The following is an 18,769-nucleotide window of genomic DNA, read 5'->3' as shown; positions in this document are numbered from 1 at the left end:
GTTGGCATAAGAAATTAAATGGGAATTTTTGGGGGTTTTTTGAAATCTGTAGATGACACATGAAGGCTAACAGACAACACAGGGCCTATGACCAAATAATTAACCCAAATTTTACAATAAGGTACTGTAAATATCTCATAAAGAAAAAGAAATAAATTCAGACTTCTTCTCTGGTATGAAGGAAGGGTCATAAAATTTTGCAAAGATTTTCCAGATTGTGGGGGCACTGGGCCCCTAACCCCCATGTTGTGGAAGGCATAACTGTAATAGTCAAAGAGCCCTACCACACTCCTTTTATGAAACAAATATGGTGCTGATACCCAAACCAGGAAGACCAGAAATAGAGAAAGAAAATTGTAGACCAGTTTCCCTAATGAATATTGAAGCAAAAAAAGTTAAACAAATCACTAGCTAGGAAAGTATAACAATATATCACAAAGATTATACATTGTGACTAATTGGGATTTATACCAGGAATGCAGGGTTGGTTCAATATGAGAAAAAAACTATTAACGTAATTGATTATATACCAATAAAACAGTTAACAAAAATTATATAATTATATCAATAGATGGCAGAAAAACATTTTTTGACAAAATACAACACTCATTCCTATTTAAAACACTTGAAAGCATAGTTATAAATGGATTTTTCTTCAGAATGTTAAGAAGCATCTACCTGGAAAAATGAACAACTTCAGCAAAGTTGTAGGATGTAAAATAAACTCAGATAAATCATCGGCATTTCTATATGCTATTAACAAAGTCCAGCAGCCATTTAAAATAAATGCAGACAATATAAAATACATGTGAGTCCACCTGCCAAGACAAACCCAGGGACTATGTGAATTACAAAGTGCTTTTCACACGAATCAACTCAGATCTAAACAACTGAAAAAATATTAATTGCACATGGGTAGCCTGAACCAATGTTCTACCTAAATGACAATTCTACCTAAATTAATCTACTTATTCAGTGTCATATCAATCAGACTATCAAAAATTATTTTAGTGAGCTAGAAAAAATAATAACAAAATTCATCTGGAAGAACAAAAGGTCAAGAATATCCAGGAGATCAACGAAAAAATGTAAAGGAAGTCTAGCAGTACCAGATCTTAAATTGTATTGCATTACCAAAACTCTGTGGTACTGGCTAAGAAACACAATGGTAGATCAGTGGGAAAGAGTAGATATACAATGTATAGTAGTAAGTGATTAGAGTAACCCTGTGTTTGATAAAGGTAAAATATTAAGCTTTTGGGATAAGAATTCATTATTTGGTAAAAAAAAAATGTTGGGAAAACTGGAAATCAGTCTGGCAGAAACTAGGTATAATAGGGTATGGGCCCTGGAAACCTCCCCCCCTCCACCTCCCTATTCCTTGAACTTTCCCACGTGGCCAAGTCTCTGGTTGCCTGAGGCATTGACCCACACCAGTAATCCTTTCAACTGTTCTTTCACTGTGGCCCCCGAAGCCCAGACTTCCAACCTCTAACCTAGGCCAGCCCTTCATTGTCTGGATGGCCCTGGACCACTTCCCACCCTTAATTCCATCTAGACCCCCTCTCTCCTACCTCCCAGTCACCCCAAGCCTACTGTTCACTCTCATCCAAATCTTCCCACAGATCTTTTCCCTAATAAAAGGGTTAGTCTCATCTACCAAAGCGCGGATTCTTAAAATCTCTCCCATCCCAACCGGTGTTTTAATAAACCCTGTCTCTGACTGAAAGGCTTGGGTCAAATTCATTTGAGGCAGGACTTGTGTCGTTTGCCCTTGAATTCTGGGGTTCTTAGCACCCCTAGACCTCAACAGGTATAGATAAATAACTTACACCAATTACCAAGATAAGTTCAAAAAAATACATGACCTAGACATAAAAGGAGATATCTTAAGTAAATTAGAAGAACATGGAACATATTACCTATCTGATTTATGGATAGAAGGATTAATGAATAAAAAAGAGCCTGAGGGCATTGTGAAATGCAAAATGGATAATTTTGATTAAATTAAATTTTTTTTTGTACAAATAAAGCCAATGTAGCCCAGGTTAGAAGGAAAGCAGAAAATGAGGGGAAAAAATTACAAACAGTTTCTCAAATAAAGGCCTCATGTCTCAAATACTTAGAGAACTTGCTAAAATTTGTAAGAATGAGTCATTCCCCAACTGATAAATGGTCAAAGGATATGAACAGGAAGTTTTTGGAAGAAATTAAACTATATATATAGTCATATGAAAAAATGCTCTAACACATGATTGATTAGAAAGAAATGCAAGTTAAAACAATTTTGAGATACCAGCTTACATCTACCAGATTGGATAAAATGATAAAAGGGGAAAATGACAAATGTTGGAGAGAGTGTGAAAAAACTGGAATACAAATACACTGTCAAGATCCTCCCTAGACCCCTCCTCCAATCACCCCAGACTACTTGGCCAACCCTAGATCCCTCCCACAGTCTTTCCGTATGTAAGATCCATCTCAGTCTCCATTAAGGTGCTCAGGCTCAATCTGGCTTACTTATATCAACATTACAAATGTTCAGATTCCTTAAGAGTCTGGCCAATAAACCTTATTTTTCTTTGGCTGAAAGAAGACTTGAGTTGAATTCATTTGGGCAGGAACCATGTGTCACTACTTCAGGGTCCCAGCACCCCTAAACCTCAACAGAACTATGAACTAATCCAACTATTTTGGAGAGCAATGTAGAATTATGAAATTATGCATACCCCTTAACCCAACAATACCACTAATCTGTTTCCCAAGGTGATCAGGGAAAAAGGAAAAGAAACTCTATGTTCTAAAATATTTATAGCAGTTCTCTTTGTGGTGGCAAAGAACTGGAAAGTGGAAGGATGTCCACCAATTAGGGAATGGCTAAATAAGCTGTGGTATATGGTTGTGATAAAATATTGCTACGTTATAGGAAATGATGAGAAAGTTGATTTTAGAAAAACATAGAAAGACTTGAATGAAATAATGAATAGTGAAACTAGCAGAATTGAGGGCATGGTATATATAGTAATAGCAATATTGTATAAAGAGTAACTGTAAATGATAGCTATTCTGAGTAATATGAACATTCAAGTCAACTGCAAAGCATCTTCTTATTTTTATTCCTTTTCTTCCTTCGCCACACATGGTCCCTCTCTCCACTTGGGGGACCATATCCTTACATGTGGGTGCCCTGTCCATGGGAATGTAATTTTTGGTCACTTATATTTTATAAGATGTTTTGGGAATTGGGAGCTAAATTTTTTCTCATTTCATTTATTTTTTTCCAAAAAGCTAGGACAATTTACTTTTTGTCTGGTGCAGTGTACATTTATGACTTCTTGAAATATACCTCTGAAAAAATAGGCTTTAAAAAAGTCCTTTGTGTTTCAAAGGGGCTACTTGACCACCCTTTAAACCCAAATCATTCTGGTTTTCATTGGATGGCCAATAATAGCTCCCAGTCCAAGCTATTTTGGCTTATTGTTTAGGTTTAGATGCCTCAGAATGAGGGTAAAGAGCAATTACTTTTTGTTTTGGCCAGAAAGTTTATGGGTCTTCCCCTCCCCATGGATATTTTGGCATAGTAAATTAGGTCATCTTTAATCCAATTCTTACCTAGCCCTCAGACATTGAATAGTTGTTGCCTCAGACAAACTGAGACCTGGGAAAGACTTTAATTTAGAAAGGCCAAGGTCACCCACTGCATCCTGGGCTATTGCCAGTCATCATGACTTTTGTCTTGCCACTGGACTTCAATGACTCTTGCCTCACTTAAATCCAATTCATGTGCAAGTCAAGACATCATCCTCATGATGTTATTGGTCCTCTTTGAGAAGGGAGGATAAATAACAACAGCAAAGGAACCATGAAGGAAGATGCTATCCACCTCCAAAGGAAGAACTGATATGTGGAAGTATGTATTGTATGGATTCACGTATGTATCTGTATCAAATGCTGATCTTTTCTAATGCAAGGCTGGGAGGGAGGAAGACTATAAAACTCAAAATATAACAAAAATAAAATAAATATTAAAAAGTTGACAAATTGTGTTAATTATTTTTCTTTGAATTCAAGAATTCATTTGAGAATCCATTTGTTCTTTTCCATATCAGCACATTAAAAGCCAGGCCAATTTTTCTTTCTAACATTGGTGTATTTAGGTTATCTATTCCATGTTTTGTCAATTAGAAAATTTTATACATTTTTAAAATAATATTTTATTTTTCCCCAATTACATATAAAAATAATTTTTAACATTTTTTTAAATTTTGAGTTCCAAATTCTCTCCCTCCCTCCTCTCCCCTATCCCTGAAATGCTAAGCAATTTGATATAAGTTACACATGCACGGTTATGGAAAAAATATCTCTATATTAGTCATTTTGTGGAAGAAAACTCAACCCTCCCCCCATGAAGAAAGTATAAATAATATGCTTCAGTCTCATCATGAATCCTTTGGGATTGTTTTGGATCATTATGTTGCTGAGAACAGTTAATCTATTCACAGTTATTCATTGTACAATATTGCTGTTACTGTGTAGTGTTCTCAGTTCTGCTCACTTCACTTTGCATCAGTGTATGTAAGTCTTTCCAGGTTTTTTTTGAAATAATCCTGCTTATTTGGAACTATCCTCAAAGAGCTATAAAAATGTGCATGCCCTTTGACCCAGCAATACCACTTCTAGAGATCATACAAGTGGGAAATGGCCCTGTATGTACAAAAATATTTATAGCAGCTTTTTTTGTGGTGGCAAAGAATTGGAAATCAGGGGGGTGCCCATAAATTGGGGAATGGCTGAACAAATTGTGGTATATGAATGTAATGGAATACTATTGTGCTATAAGAAATGAGGAGCAGATTGACTTCATAATAACCTGGAAAGACTTACGTGATCTGATGCTGAGTGAGGGGAGCAGAACCAGGAGAACATTACACATGATTACAGACACACGGTATCTGTGATGACTAACTTTGATAGACTTGGCTCTTCTCAGCAATACAAGGTTCAAAGACAGCTCCAAGAGACTCATGATGGAAAAAGCTATGCACGTGCAGAGAAAGAATTACGGAGTCTAAATGCAAAGTGAGGCAAACTCTTTGCTCTTTTTTTTCTTCTTTTTTGGTTATGTTTCTTTTTTCTCGTGGTTCATTCCATTGGTTATAATTCTTGTTTACAACTTGACTATTGTGTAAATAAGTTTAATGTGAAGATATATGTAGAACCTATATTGGATTACATGCTGTCTCGGAGGGGGAGGGGCGAGGTGAAGGAGAGGGAGGGGGAGAAAATTTGTAACTCAAAAATTTGTGGAGCTGAGTGCTGTAAACTAAAAATAAAAAATAAATTAAAAAAAGAAGAAATAATCCTGCTTGTCATTTCTTATAGCACAATAGTATTCAATTACAAGCATATATCACAGCAAACCATTCCAGAATGTATTTACCAAGAAAACCCCAAACACAAAAAGTTGGACAGGACAGAAAAATGGCCAAACAATAACATCATCTTTCAAAGACAGTAAGAACAAGCAATGAACTTTCTTATTGTGGGTAAATTAGCACTTAACATCACACTTTAATGAAAGACAAGGTTTGGGAATATTTTGTTTTAGGAAATTTAGGAACCATTCTTAACTGAGATTCCCTGATCAGAAAGGAGTTATCCTATAGAGGGATTGACTTCAACCTGAGGTATATAGTCAATGGCTTCAGCATTGATTGATGTCAGTCTGTTGAAAACATTATGGAAGTGTTCAGCTGATCTCTTCAGGAACATGCTGTTATCATTAATCAATGTGGCTTCATCAGTACTAAGTAGCTAAGATACACCATAAGTCTTTGACCAATAAATAGCTTTCAGGGCATCATAAAAGTGCTTTGGATTGTCACCATGAGTGTAAAACTGAATTTTATCTGCCTTCTTACTGAGCCAAGAATCCTGCCTCTTTCCAAGCTTTGTTTGTACTTTACTTTTGATGGGAGTTAAATACTGCTTTCTTAGAGACAGATGAACTATCCTTCTGGTAATCTCTGTGGAGTTCTCATTTATTTTTGTTTATCAGCTTCTGAATTTCTGTCATTTTCGTCAAATTAGTCTTTATATTTGCACATGTTCTGGCCAAGATAAGTAAATGCAGTGCTCTTCAACAAATTTCTAAAAGCTGCCCACACCTTTTCTTCTCCACTGTTGCCAACTGTGTGTTGGTTCAACTTTCCCTTCAAGTTAGCAACAAACTGTTTCCACTTAGAGAAGCTCTAATCTGGTGATCTTCTTGTAGTCATCTTGCCTTGGGATTGCCACTTCTGTTGAATGTGAATGTTTGGCTTGGAGAGGATAAGTCTATAATCAGTCCAGCCCTTTGAGCCACACATCACCTTCATCCTCTCATGACCAGCCCACTTTCTTTTCTCATCACACATCTCTCTGAGGATGTTCTTCATAATGCTTTTCCTGTTGTTATTTTTTATTTGAAGGAATACTTGGACTACTAAACCCAATAAATGTCTTTTTGTTGACCTTGGGGTGATTTGCAACTTTAATTTTTTGGAGACTGTGTTATTTCCTGATTCAGTCATATAGCAAAACCAGAAAAATATTGATGTGTAGGGTTATGAAAAGCAATGCTCAGTAACCCAAAGATAGTCAAACCTTTTCTCCCCAACCTATTTAATTCTGTGCCCTGATGATACAAGAGTCCTTGAAAGGCATAATAATAGATACAACTTTGTTTAATGGTCTCATTACTATCAAATGATATGTAAAACAAGGAATTGTATGCTTACCAAAGTTCTTTGCCATGTGTAGGATGAATGATTTGGGCCTATCTCTTACCCAACCTTTCTGGCCCCTCAGTACATTCATTTATAACATTAGATGACTTCAGAGACCCCTTCTAGCTCTTTGTATGTACAATAGAGAGTCCAAAAGAAATAAGGCATCCTTATACAAGTTGTTTGATATTTGTTTACGGTTGACATTGTGCTGATTGCATAGTATTCTGGAACAATGAATAGCCTCCTCAGTAATATCAAAACTCAAAAAAAATTCAACCTATCTACATAGGAAAAATCAAGTGGATGAAGAGTTCCAGACAATGCACGTTTTGTCTAGATCAGGGTAACCTGAGGCTTCAAAGTCCTCAAGGGTGGCCCTTTGACTGAATCCAAACTTCACAGAAGAAATCCCTTCAAGAAAAGGATTTGTTCTGTAAAACTTGGGTCAAAAGGCCGCACCCAAGGCCCTAAAAGGCTTGGAGGTTGCAGGTTCTTCACCCCTGGTCTAGACTCTGATGTGCTGATATATGGATAGTTCATATAGATTATCTTGGATAAGATATATCTTGAATAGATAATGTGGATGAGCAATGAACTGTTAAATTACTTCTGAGCTCCAAATCTATGAAATGATTATTTCACTAGAACTTCATTCAGAGGAACCTTCCATTTCTTTGGAGTTGACTTCCCTTTCAGAATCTCAAGTCGTGGGATCATATTTATCTTTTCCTTTAAATTTCTAAAACTTGGAGCACACATTCAACTATCTTCTCATTTATCATTAACTAGATAAGAGTGTTCAGTCTATAGTCAAGAAGACCTGAGTTCAAATCAGACCTCAAACACTTACTAGCTGTGTGACTTTGGGCAAGTCACTTAACCTTTGTTTGCTTTTAATCCACTTGAAAAGGTATTTTTGCCAAGAAAACACCAGGGACAGTACCAACATGCTATAGTCCACTGGATTACGAAGAGTGAGCTATGGCTGAACAACAAAGGAGAGAAAGAGTAGTATAGGTGGACTTACAGTTCTGAGAGCTTTTTTCTAATTAAACTATTTAAGAGGGGGGTAACACAGTACAGTGGAATCATTTTAGATCCAGAATCCAAAAAGCTTAGCTGTAAATCACCTTGGGCAAGGTAACTATCCTGTTTGGGTCTCATTTTCTCTTCTGTATAATAAGGAGGGGGGCGCCCAGAGTAGATAACTTCTAAGGTCCTGTTCAGCTCTAAATCTGAGATTCATACATCTTTGTCCATTAACTGAATCAATGCTTTGCAAAGGATATACACTTGCCAAATTCAGTAGGATGCACTGCTGCCTCATCTCCACAAGACTTTTGTCTACCATGCCATAGAAATTTCTTTACCCTGGATTACTTCTCATATTTGAAGTACCCTCAGCCCTCTGACTCTCTCTCTGCTTCCTCTCAGAACCTCCTTTTTGAGGAGGCCCAGGCCAACCTTATCTTCATTCCTCTCCAGGCTGCTCTCTTGTCTCTTCACAGGACTACGTAGGGTACTTTCATCCACCTCATCCCATTTTCAACTTCCTTTTAGAGTGGCAGCTAGGTGGCACAATGCACATTGGGTGCTGGCCCTCAAGTCAGGAAGACTCACTTTCCTGAGTTCAAATCTGGCCTCAGACACTTACTAGCTATATGACCTTGGGCAAGTCACTTAACCCTGTTTTTAACAGTTCATCATCTATAAAATGAGCTGGAGAAGGAAATAGCAAACCACTTCAGTCTCTGCCAAGAAAACCCCCAAAAGGTGGACAAGCCTGAAGAAGTCCCTTTTAGAATGTAAGCTCCTCAAGTTTCTGTTTGCATTTGCATACCTAGCACTTAGCACAGTGCCTGGCCCATATTAATTGCTTAATAAATACTTGTTGACTTCATTCTTGAAGGCCCCATAAGAAAAAAACAAAATATTTGCTTCAAGGCTTTACTGCAAAACAGACAAAGGGTTGTCTTATCTGTAGGGCCTGAGATTTCCCATCTTTTGCTTGCTTCCTCCTCCTCCTCCTCCTCCTCCTCCTCCTTTGGCCCATAAGTACCATCCTGCAAGAGAGACGTGGAAACAGGGTTGTAACCTGGGGACTGTTTGGAGGCGGGAAGGTCTTCTTGGCATCTGTCGGGTCTTTGGGCGCTGTGACGTTAGAATCTTAGTGACAAACAGCTTATGAATTATTATTAAAGGTACCTCCTCCCTCTGGCCTAAGGCCTTAGCAACTTGCAGGCCGACACTCCCCAAAATGCAGCCCCAGCTGCCCTGAGGCCAGGGGGTGGATCGTGTTTTCCAAACTGAGACGAAAATAGCCGACCACTCAAGAGAGGGGCTAGGTCCATGTGGGACTATTGCACTTGTGCCAGGAGTCGCTCTTCTGGTTCCCGTTGCTAAAGACACTTCCATCCAACCTTGGCTGTAGAAACTGGCGAGCATGCATGCCTCCATTCAAACATTCCAGCTGCTCCGCCAAGCCCCGAGCTCTGACACAAGCGCATGCGCCCATGCCCTAACTTCTCCAGCTAGGGAAGAGACGCGATGGGTCGAGCCTCTCTCGCGCTCCGCGCCTTCATCGGCGCGTGACGTCACCCTGGAAGAGGCCTATAGGGAGGGATCCGCCTTCTCATTGGAGACCTCCTCGAGGCGTGCGCGTGCGGATGACGCGCCCGTTCCTGGCTCTGGGAGGGGGGAGGAGGAGAAGAGAAGGGGAGGGGACGGGAGGGGGAGGAGGAAGAGGAGGTGGCGGCGGCGGCGGCGGCGGCGGCGGCGGCGGCTGGGGGGGGCGGCCGGAACATGGCGGACCAGATCCCGCTGTACCCAGTGCGCAGCGCCGTTGTGGCGGCAGTAGCCGCCAACCGCAAACGAGCGGCCTACTACAGCGCCGCGGGGTCCGGGCCTGGGGGCGAGCGGCATAACAGGTAACCGCGAGGGCGGGGTCAGACGCCCCCCTTCCCCTTCCCCTTTCTCCACCCCCGCCCGTCGGTCCTCCCGCTGTCCCCTCTCTCCCTAGCTCCCAGCCTCGGGCCGGCGATGTCCGCTCTCGGGCAGGCTGCCGCGCGTCCTGGGGGCCCCGACCCGGGCCCCAGCATGGTGGCTGGGGCGGGGGCGGGCGCTCACCTGGCCCATCCCGAGCATCCCCGGGGCGGGGCCTCCGGGCCCGACCCCTGCAGGGAGGTCCGCCCTTGACCGCCGCCCTAGAACTCGAGCTGCTCTCCGGGTTCTCCGCGATCCACCTTCCCCTCACCCCCGAACTGCCCAGGCAACTAGGCCTCGGTTTGGTTTTGCTTCCAACTCAGAGTTAGGAGGTGAAGGCGGTAGGGGTGATGCTGCTGGCGGTGCTTGCTTCCTTTTCCTCCCGGGCAGGGGCCGGCTCGGCAGGACTAAGTCATTGGCTCGTGTTTCTGCGTGTCTAGAGCGGCCGGACACCGGGCCGGGTGAAGTTTATTCTATGCTTTGTGCACTGTGTGAATACTTCAGATTCCCCCTCACGATACCCAGTGTGGAGGGTCATGGAAACAGCGAATGCATTCAGAAATGTCTGTATTGGTGGATCCAGCCCTGACCTTGCCATTCCTTGGGTAATTTAGGAAAGTGCCTAGTGTAAAGAATAAATGGCCCTCCTTGGCTGACCTTACAAACATTTGTCATGAAGCTGAAATAAAGTAATTGGTTTTATCTAAACACTTCTTAGATGAGTTTTCACCCAATATCTGTTAGGAGGGAGAAATATTTCTCTTAATTAAAAAAAGTACCCAGTCCATGATAAAGTCATTGAAGACCTCGTGGTTTCGCATATTTGCAAAGTATAACTCCGGCAATAACTCAGCTTTTATAAGGAGACATTCTTTTCATTTTTCAGTTTATAGTTGTAAAGTGCTTTCAGCAAAGTAGATTATGAGGATCATATTCTTTGTCCCTCTGGCAGACCAATGGCTTGAAGTCAGCGGTGATTGGTGGCAGAATTATGCTAACTCCTCCCTCCCAGTAGAATTCTAGACTTTAAAGTGAACTTTAGAAAGCCAGTCCTTCATTTTACAATTAAGGACAATGAGACTTTAAAAAGTTAAAAGACATGTGAATGGGAGGACTGGAACTAGAACCTCATGGTGACTCTTAATCCCTTCAGTGTTCTTTTTATCTTATTGCTGCTACCTTCTGCCCCTTTAGTATATTACATCATTCCTATCTCATACCTTTTAACTTACCTTTTTTTTGGTGGTAGATGAAACTAGATAAAAAAACAACTGAACTAGATAAGAAACTTTTAAAAAGGAAAAAAATGCTTTCGGAGTCCTTGAGATTTTTACTTCATGAATTTCTAGTCTTTCTGTAAGTAGTTCAGTTTACAAATCTTGATAGACTTTATTTTTGTAGGCTTTTCTTAGCTGGAGTGCCAACCTGTGGTGGAACTGGGCTTTGTGACTTTATCCACTAGTGATTTTTCTAGTGCTGTCCTCTTCTACTTCTGAGAAAGGGTGGGGAGAAGCAAGTGATAGAATGGAAAAACTCCTTGGCCTTAGCTACACTACTGACTTCTGCTTTAAGCTAGATTATTTTATTATATATCCATTTTTCAACTTGTTAATGCATAATCATAATTTTTTGTTATAATGAGCTATCTTATTACCTGTAATTTTACTTTGTGAAGAAAATGCTTGTAATGAAGATATCCCTTTAGCGGTGAGTAAATACCGCTTTTTGTTGAAGTGTAGAATTTCCTTAGTCTGTGACTGGGATGAAGATACAAAATGCTAATGCATTATGGGCTCAGATCATATCTCCAAATATGTTTTATTTTGCTCCTCAGAGTAGGGCTTCTGGCCAAGGTCAGGCACCATTCCCCTTTTCCCTTTTGAGACTCGAGGGTGTTTTGGCATCTTTTGTCTGTTTTCCCCTTCAATATAGGGGACCAGACACTAACTTTAGGTATTGTTCAGTCCAGGAGTATTTACAGCCAGATCCACTTAAGTTTTATTTAGACGTGGTATTAGGCTTGGAGTTTATATTTTACTTCTCACAGTGCCTGGCGCAGAGTAGGTGCTGAATAAATGTTTTTTGAATTGAATTGTCTTCTTTGGGATCTGATGTCCTATAATAAAAACTACCTTTTGTTATCCATCTATCTTTAGCAGTTTCTAGCTGCTCTACTTCTTACAGAGAGAGAGTTTCAGCTATTGGAATTCTCTGACCATGTCACTTCTATACTACTTACCTAGCCTCCTTCTCCCTTCCAATTTTATGCCTTCCTCTCCAATACTGGCTTTTTTGCTGTTCCTCAAATAAGACACTTCATCACTAATTTCTGGGCATTTTCCCTGGCTGTCCCTCCATGCCAAGAATGCCCTCCTTCCTCAACTTGACTTCCTGTTAGTCCTAGATAAAATTTCACCTTCCACAGTCAGCCTTTCCCAACCTCTCTTTGATTCTAGTGCCTTCCCACTCTTATTTTTTTTCCCCTCTTCATCCATCTCGTTTTCTCTCCCATTCGATTATGAGCTAGTTGAGGGCAGGGACTGTCTTTTGCCTCTTTTTGAATCCCCAGTGCTTAGCATATTGTCCAGCATCTAGTAGGTGTTTAGTAAATGTTTACTAATTATATGACTATTACCACTGCTGTAATTAGAATGATTGTATAATGTAAATGTTGTCCACATACTTCAGACATTCTTTTTTTTAATTAGTTAAATTTACATTTAGTTGATAGTCCTTTCTGGAACACTGATTTTTTCTTCATGATGGAGACTTTTTATTGAATTTATGGTGTATCTTTTGTATTAAAGATGTGAAATTGACTTTTTTGTGTGCTACTTATACCACTTGGAAGAAATTGTATAGAAATGTTTTAGGCTGCTATTTCTGAATTTTTGAAGAATAATTTTTTTTTAGCATAGTGATTGCTTAGTATAGCTTTAAATTGCTTAGTAGTATAAATTGAGGGACGGGTATACCACTTTACTCTAGCTGTTTGATTTGGGGTGGTACTTTGATTGGCAGATGGATAGAATATTGGAATTAGAGTATGAAGACCTGGGTTCAAATCTAGACTCTGCTAGTTACTACCTAAGTGACTTCTTGGGTAAGACAGTTTCACCTTTTTGGCCTTCAGATTACCAGTTGTGAAATGAAAGTGTGATTCTAGATAATCTGTAAGGTCTCTTTCAGCTCTAAATCTGTGTTAGAATACTAGCAGGTAGCTAGGTGCTGAAGGAACTTGTTGAGTCTGGGGAAAACAGGAATTCTTATGCTAGCTTACCCTGTCTTGCTCCAGGACTCAACAGAAATAGGCAGTGAAAACTGTTTCTTTTCTTGCCCCTTTTCTTTTAAATTCAGTCAGTTGGGAAACTGGGATAGGAAAGATTAGCTGACTTGAAGCCTCAGTGGCCCTTGGTAAAATTATGGAATATTTCTTCTTCCTTTTTAATAGAGTTGTAGATCTTGAAGAGACCTTTGAGTGCTTATGTTTACATTTTTGAGGCATTTAGAGAAATATAATTGTCACTCTTCTCAAGGAAATTATGGAGATAAGGCATAAAAACATGAAAGTTTACTTGATACTTAAATAACAAGTAATAATTTTTCTTTGGCTTAGAGTCAAAGAAGTCATACACTTCTTTTTCCAGTGTAGAGTGTTACTTGCTTGTCTATTTAATCTTAAAGAATTGACCGAGGTACTGGGAAGTTAAGAGACTTCCCCAGGATCAAACAACCAGTATATGGCTAGCACAGGATTTGAACCCAGGTTTACCAGACTCTGAGGCCAGCCATCTACTTACTAGGACATGTGAATAACAACAACAATAAGCAACATAGAGCGCTTTAAAGTTTCTAAATCTCTCTGTGTATAACCTCATTTGAAGCTCACGAACCTGTGAGATAGGTATTATCTCCATTTTATAGATAACAAACAGATTTAGTGAGGTTAGGCTACTTTGGAATGATCACTTAAGAAAATGAGTAGCAGAGGCAAAAAAAAGTTTCCTGACTGCAAGTCCAAGTTAGGCAGCTGTTTGCTACTGAAGTAAATTTGTTGCTGTTGAGTCATTTTTCAGTTGTGTACCACTCTTTGTGACCGCGTTTGGGATTTTCTTGGCATTGCCATTTCCTTCTCCAGGTAATTTTATAGATGAGAAATCTGAGGCAAAAAGTGTGAAATGACTTGCTCAGGGTTACTCAGCTACTACAGGTCTGAGGCCAGGTTTTAAACAAATTTAAATATTTAATTTTTCTCCAGTTACATGTAAATTTTTTTTAACATTTTCAATTTAAATTTTTTGTTCTAAATTTTCTTCCTCTCTTTTCTTCTTCCTCACTGAGAAGGCAAGCATTTTGCTATAGGTTATACATGTGATATCATGGAAAACATTATTATATTAGTCATGTTATGAAAGAAAAAACAGACAAAAAAGCCCCCAAGAAAAATAAAGTTAAAAAAAGTATGCTTTGATACACATTCAAACTACAGTTCTTTCTCCGAAGTGGATAGCATTTTTCTTTATAAATCCTTTGAAATTGTCTTGGATCATTGTATTGCTGACAATAGCTAAGTCATTCACAGTTGATCATCTTACAGTACGGTACAGTGTGTACAATGTTCTCCTGGTTCTGATCACTTCACTTTGCATCATATAGTTCTTTCCAGGTTTTTCTGAAAACATCTTGCTCATCATTTCTTATAGCATGATAGAATTCCATCACAATCATATACCACAACTCTTTCAGCCTTTCCCCAATTGATGGTCTTCCTCTCAATTTTTAATCCCTTGCCACCACAAGAAAGGGCTGCTATAAATATTTTTGTGTATTACAGGTTCTTTTCCTTTTTTCTGTAATAATCTCTTTGGGATACAGACCTAGTAGTGATATTGGTGGATCAAAGGGCATGCAGTATAAAGCTCCTTTGTTGCAATTTCATGATGTGTCATAGCGTCATCGTCTCAAAGAATTCAGAGTCAGACAACCTCTAATCCAAGTACAGGCATTTATTGAGATTGAGGCTTCTTATTAATTAGGCTAAGTTCCAAGAGGAACCAGCAACTTAGTAAGACAACACAGGAGAATTTGTAGTGTATTGATGATGATTACATAACAGAAATTATGAATATTAAAAAGGCAGGAGGGGTTTGTTAAGGGATTGGGTATTAGGGAGGGGTCCTTTCTACGGTTTGGTGGTCATATATCCTGGTCATGCTGCCTTCTGATTGGCTAGCTATTGTGGTCCTGTCTGATCAAGATGGATAGTTAGGTATTTTGGTCCTGTCTTGGGCTAAATGGATGATGTGATTGTGGTTGAGTATAAGAACACACTAGTTCAAATGTGTGGATTAGATCTGGGTGGGGGCAGTGCCTAGCTAGGGGCAATGGCTTTATTGAGTTTGGGGGCAGTGGCTGTATTGAGTCTGGGCACCTGAGGTGTGGTTAAAAGCCAGATTGTGTGGTTAAATCAGGACATGCCTGCTGTTCAGTGGGGCCCATAAGGAAGTTAAATGTTGGGGCTGGGGGCAGCTTTATTAGGATTCCATCACTTTGGGTATAGTTCCAAATTGTTTTCCAGATTGGTTGGGTCAGTTCATAGCTCCAACAGTGCTTTAGTCAGTGTTTTCCCACATCCCCTCCAGCATTTGGCATTTTCCTTTTCTGTCATATTAGCCAATCTGATAGGTGTGAGGTAGTAATTCAGAGTTATTTTAATTTGCATTTCTCTAATCAGTAGTGATTTAGAGCATTTTTTTTTCATGATTCTTAGAGGTAGAGTTGAAGAAATGCATTACACATAGGAGGGACAGATTGTGCAAAGATACAGAAGAAGGAGATGGATTATTTGTGTGAAGACCTGAAAGAAGGCCAGTTTGGCTGGACTGGAGTACTTGAAGGGGAGTAATGTGTAGTAAGGCTGGAAAGGTAGGCTAAGGGCCTTAAATGATAAAGGAATTTGTATTTGATCCTTGGGGCAAGCAGTTGAGTGCATGTGGTCAGACCTTAGGAATACCAATTAAGCAGCAGTATGGATGGATTGGGGTGAGGAGAGGTTTGTGCAGAGGGAGTGATTACAAGATGTTTGTAATGTGTCTAGATAAGAAGAGATGGGGGCCCAGACTAGGTAGATTAATTGTGAAATGTAATATAGAAAGTTAAGTGTTTTTAATTTAGGGGAGCAAGAGATCACTGGAGATTGAAATGGTCTGAGAAGGCTTTGTGGAAGAAAACCCTCTTGAGTTGTTGGACCTTGAAGAAAGATCAGAATTTGGCGGGAGGAGGGTGTGAACAAAACTTTTTATGTTCAGTTATAACTGATTTCTGGGGATAATGCTGAAGATTATTGGGGAAAATTGTATAATGAAGTGTGTGAGAGAGAAGAGGCAACATGGTTATAATAGAAAGAAGAGAGGATTTAAATCAGAGGACCTGCTTTGGGTTTCAGTTTCCTCATCTGTAAAACAAGGCAACTAAATTAGGTAATCTCTGACGTCCTTTTCATTCAGAAAAGTAAGTAAGCTAGAATTTGTTGTTGCTGTTGTTCAGTTGTGTCCAACTCTTCATGACCTTGTATGGGGTTTTCTTGACAAAGGTACTGTAGTGGTTTGCCATTTCCTTCTCCAGTGGATTAAGGCAAACAGGTGACTTACCTAGGGTAACACAGCTAGTGAGTGTGTGAGGGAGGATTTGAACTCAAGTCTTCCTGACTCCAGGCCTAGCATGCTATCCATTGAGCCACCTACCTGCTTCCTATAAGCTAGTATAGTTACCTTTAACTTTTTTTTGTCATATAAGTCCATATTTGTATCATCCATAGGGTATAGATTGGATTAGATAGATGGATTTTTGAAATTCGCTCCTGACATGAGAGATGATGTCAGATGCCTTGTGGTCTCTACAGATATAATGGATACAATTTCCTTTATTTCCTGAATATTTATTAACTTCAGTTTCAAAGGGTAAATATTATGACAATTTTCAAAATCTTTTTTTTTTTTCAAAATTTTTCAAAAAGAAATATATTCTATTACCTCTGTGGCTGTTGCCTCAATTTTTTTTTTAAATGAAAATGGGATCCTTTCTACAATTTACAGATGGGTGATTCATTCACAGAGCCAGCCTGGACTGTATCCTATTAAATGGGGCCGTGAAATTTGACTCTGGAAATAAGTGCTGTCATTGGTGTGGAGTAGCAAATGAAATGCTGCCACATGTCCTCTGCCACTGTGGTGTTCAACTGAGTGGGACTGTTATCTGATGGCATGATACTATTCTAAATAGATTAGTTGAAGCCATCAAAAATGCCAGAAAAAACTGAGATTCAGCTAAATTTAATAGTACTGGGACTGGAAGAGCTCCTAAGGTTGGATTTCATATTCTTTTTTTTTTAAATTTAATTTATTTAATATATTTAGTTTTCAGCATTGATTTTCACAAGAGTTTGAATTACAAATTTTCTCCCCATTTCTACCCTCCCCCCCACTCCAAGATGGCATATATTCTGGTTGCCCTGTTCCGCAGTCAGCCCTCCCTTCTGTCACCCCACTCCCCTCCCATCCCCTTTTCCCTACCTTTCTTGTAGGGCAAGGTAAATTTCTATGCTGTTGGGGTCCTCTACCCCCAACACCCAACTTGTTGGGATCTCTTACCCAGCAAAGACCTGATCTCGAGGACAGTGAATGGGGCGGGAGCCTAGGTGGTTAGTAACTCCGATTTATTCAGGTTAGCAGCAAACTTTTATATCTTTGGTTACGTAGGCACTAGGACCGCCCTGGTTCCACCTCCTTTCCTCCCCTTCTTTTCCCGCTAACCCGAAGTTCCCTGTGGTCAGGCAGTCCAGACAGAGAGCCGGAAGTGCCACGTGGGCAACAAAGGCAAGACCACTCCTCCTGTATCTCAGAGCCCTGAGTTTACCTCAGGAGGTCCGAGGAGGGCAGGGGTTGGCTCTAACTCTTCCCATTACAACTCCCCCTTTTTGTTTTTGCGCCAAGAGTCAACGCGTACTGAATCAATGGCTGTATACAGGGCCCCAAGACACATCCTCAGCACTAAAGGAGTGCAACAACATAGCAAAAAAAGGCAAGGCCCCCACAATGGCCACAGTCTCTAAAACGTGAGTAAGTAAATTGGGGGTTAAAAAGGTCTTAATGACTCAGAAAGTCTTCTATAACACTGTCAGTTTGTAAGTTCTCATGTGCTGCTTTTTCTTCCTCAGTGGCCGATTGCAACAACTGGGTAATTCTGCTGTAATGTTCTGATTATGAAATAAGTCTTAAACATAGCATTCATTATCCTAAGGACACAGGGTAGACAAAAACTTATTATGACCAAACAAAGAACATAAGGTACTGTATGGAAAATAGTCAAGAATACATTACAAAATGGGTAAATGTTTTGAAAATATCAATAATTTTTTGAAACTGTCAGTAATCAATAATTGTTTTGCCAAACTATCAATAATCAATAATTGTTTTGCTACTTCAATATTCCACTCAATCAGTATTCCAGTCAATGACTTCCCCTTTTTGTTTTTTGCAGACACCTCACCACTAATAGATACATCTGAATTTTTTCCTTTAACTATTCCCTTGTAAGTAAACATGGGAAAGATTGAGTGATGCATTGACAAATCAAAGGGGGCAGTCCCCTTTGTGAATGTAGATACACGGACTCAAAAAAGAAATAAAAATGTAATTGTCTCTTTAAGATTCAAAAAGTTCTTTTCGTATGCAGCTGTCTGGCAGAGGGCATCGTTAATGAAATCTTCTGGTTCTTGGTATCTGTTCCAGTCATCTCCAGCACAGAGGCTTCTTCTTCTCTTCTTGCAGGAACCAGCTTTCTGTCCATTCTCCTACAAGAGTAATCTTAGCACAATTTTAAGTTATCCTAATCCTTATAACCCTGATCATTTTACAAATTCCAAATTGGAACCTTGACCAATTGTTCTGTTTAAGAAATTCACATCAGAACCCAGTTTCTTATATTTTACATTCACTCATTATTAATTTCCCCACCAG

At 39.7% G+C, this 18,769-nt stretch overlaps 1 protein-coding gene across 2 annotated transcripts in view; it reads left to right on the top strand.

Moving 5' to 3' along the window:
• Window positions 1-9,476: 9,476 nt before the first annotated feature.
• The window catches only part of ATP9B (ATPase phospholipid transporting 9B (putative)), a 527,294-nt gene continuing 518,001 nt past the window's right edge, over window positions 9,477-18,769 (top strand). The window contains exon 1 of one of the 2 annotated variants that reach the window (XM_036766185.1): window positions 9,477-9,697. In XM_036766185.1, the coding sequence (XP_036622080.1) occupies window positions 9,573-9,697 (125 nt within the window). In that variant the 5' untranslated portion in view covers window positions 9,477-9,572. The remainder of the gene's footprint in view (window positions 9,698-18,769) is intronic. The other variant, XM_036766193.1, reaches the window with a different exon arrangement.

Source organism: Trichosurus vulpecula, chromosome 1 (genome assembly GCF_011100635.1).
Source record: "Trichosurus vulpecula isolate mTriVul1 chromosome 1, mTriVul1.pri, whole genome shotgun sequence".
Taxonomy (NCBI): Eukaryota; Metazoa; Chordata; class Mammalia; order Diprotodontia; family Phalangeridae; genus Trichosurus; species Trichosurus vulpecula.
Note: the sequence above shows the minus strand (reverse complement) of the source record. Positions and strands in the feature narration are given on the sequence as shown.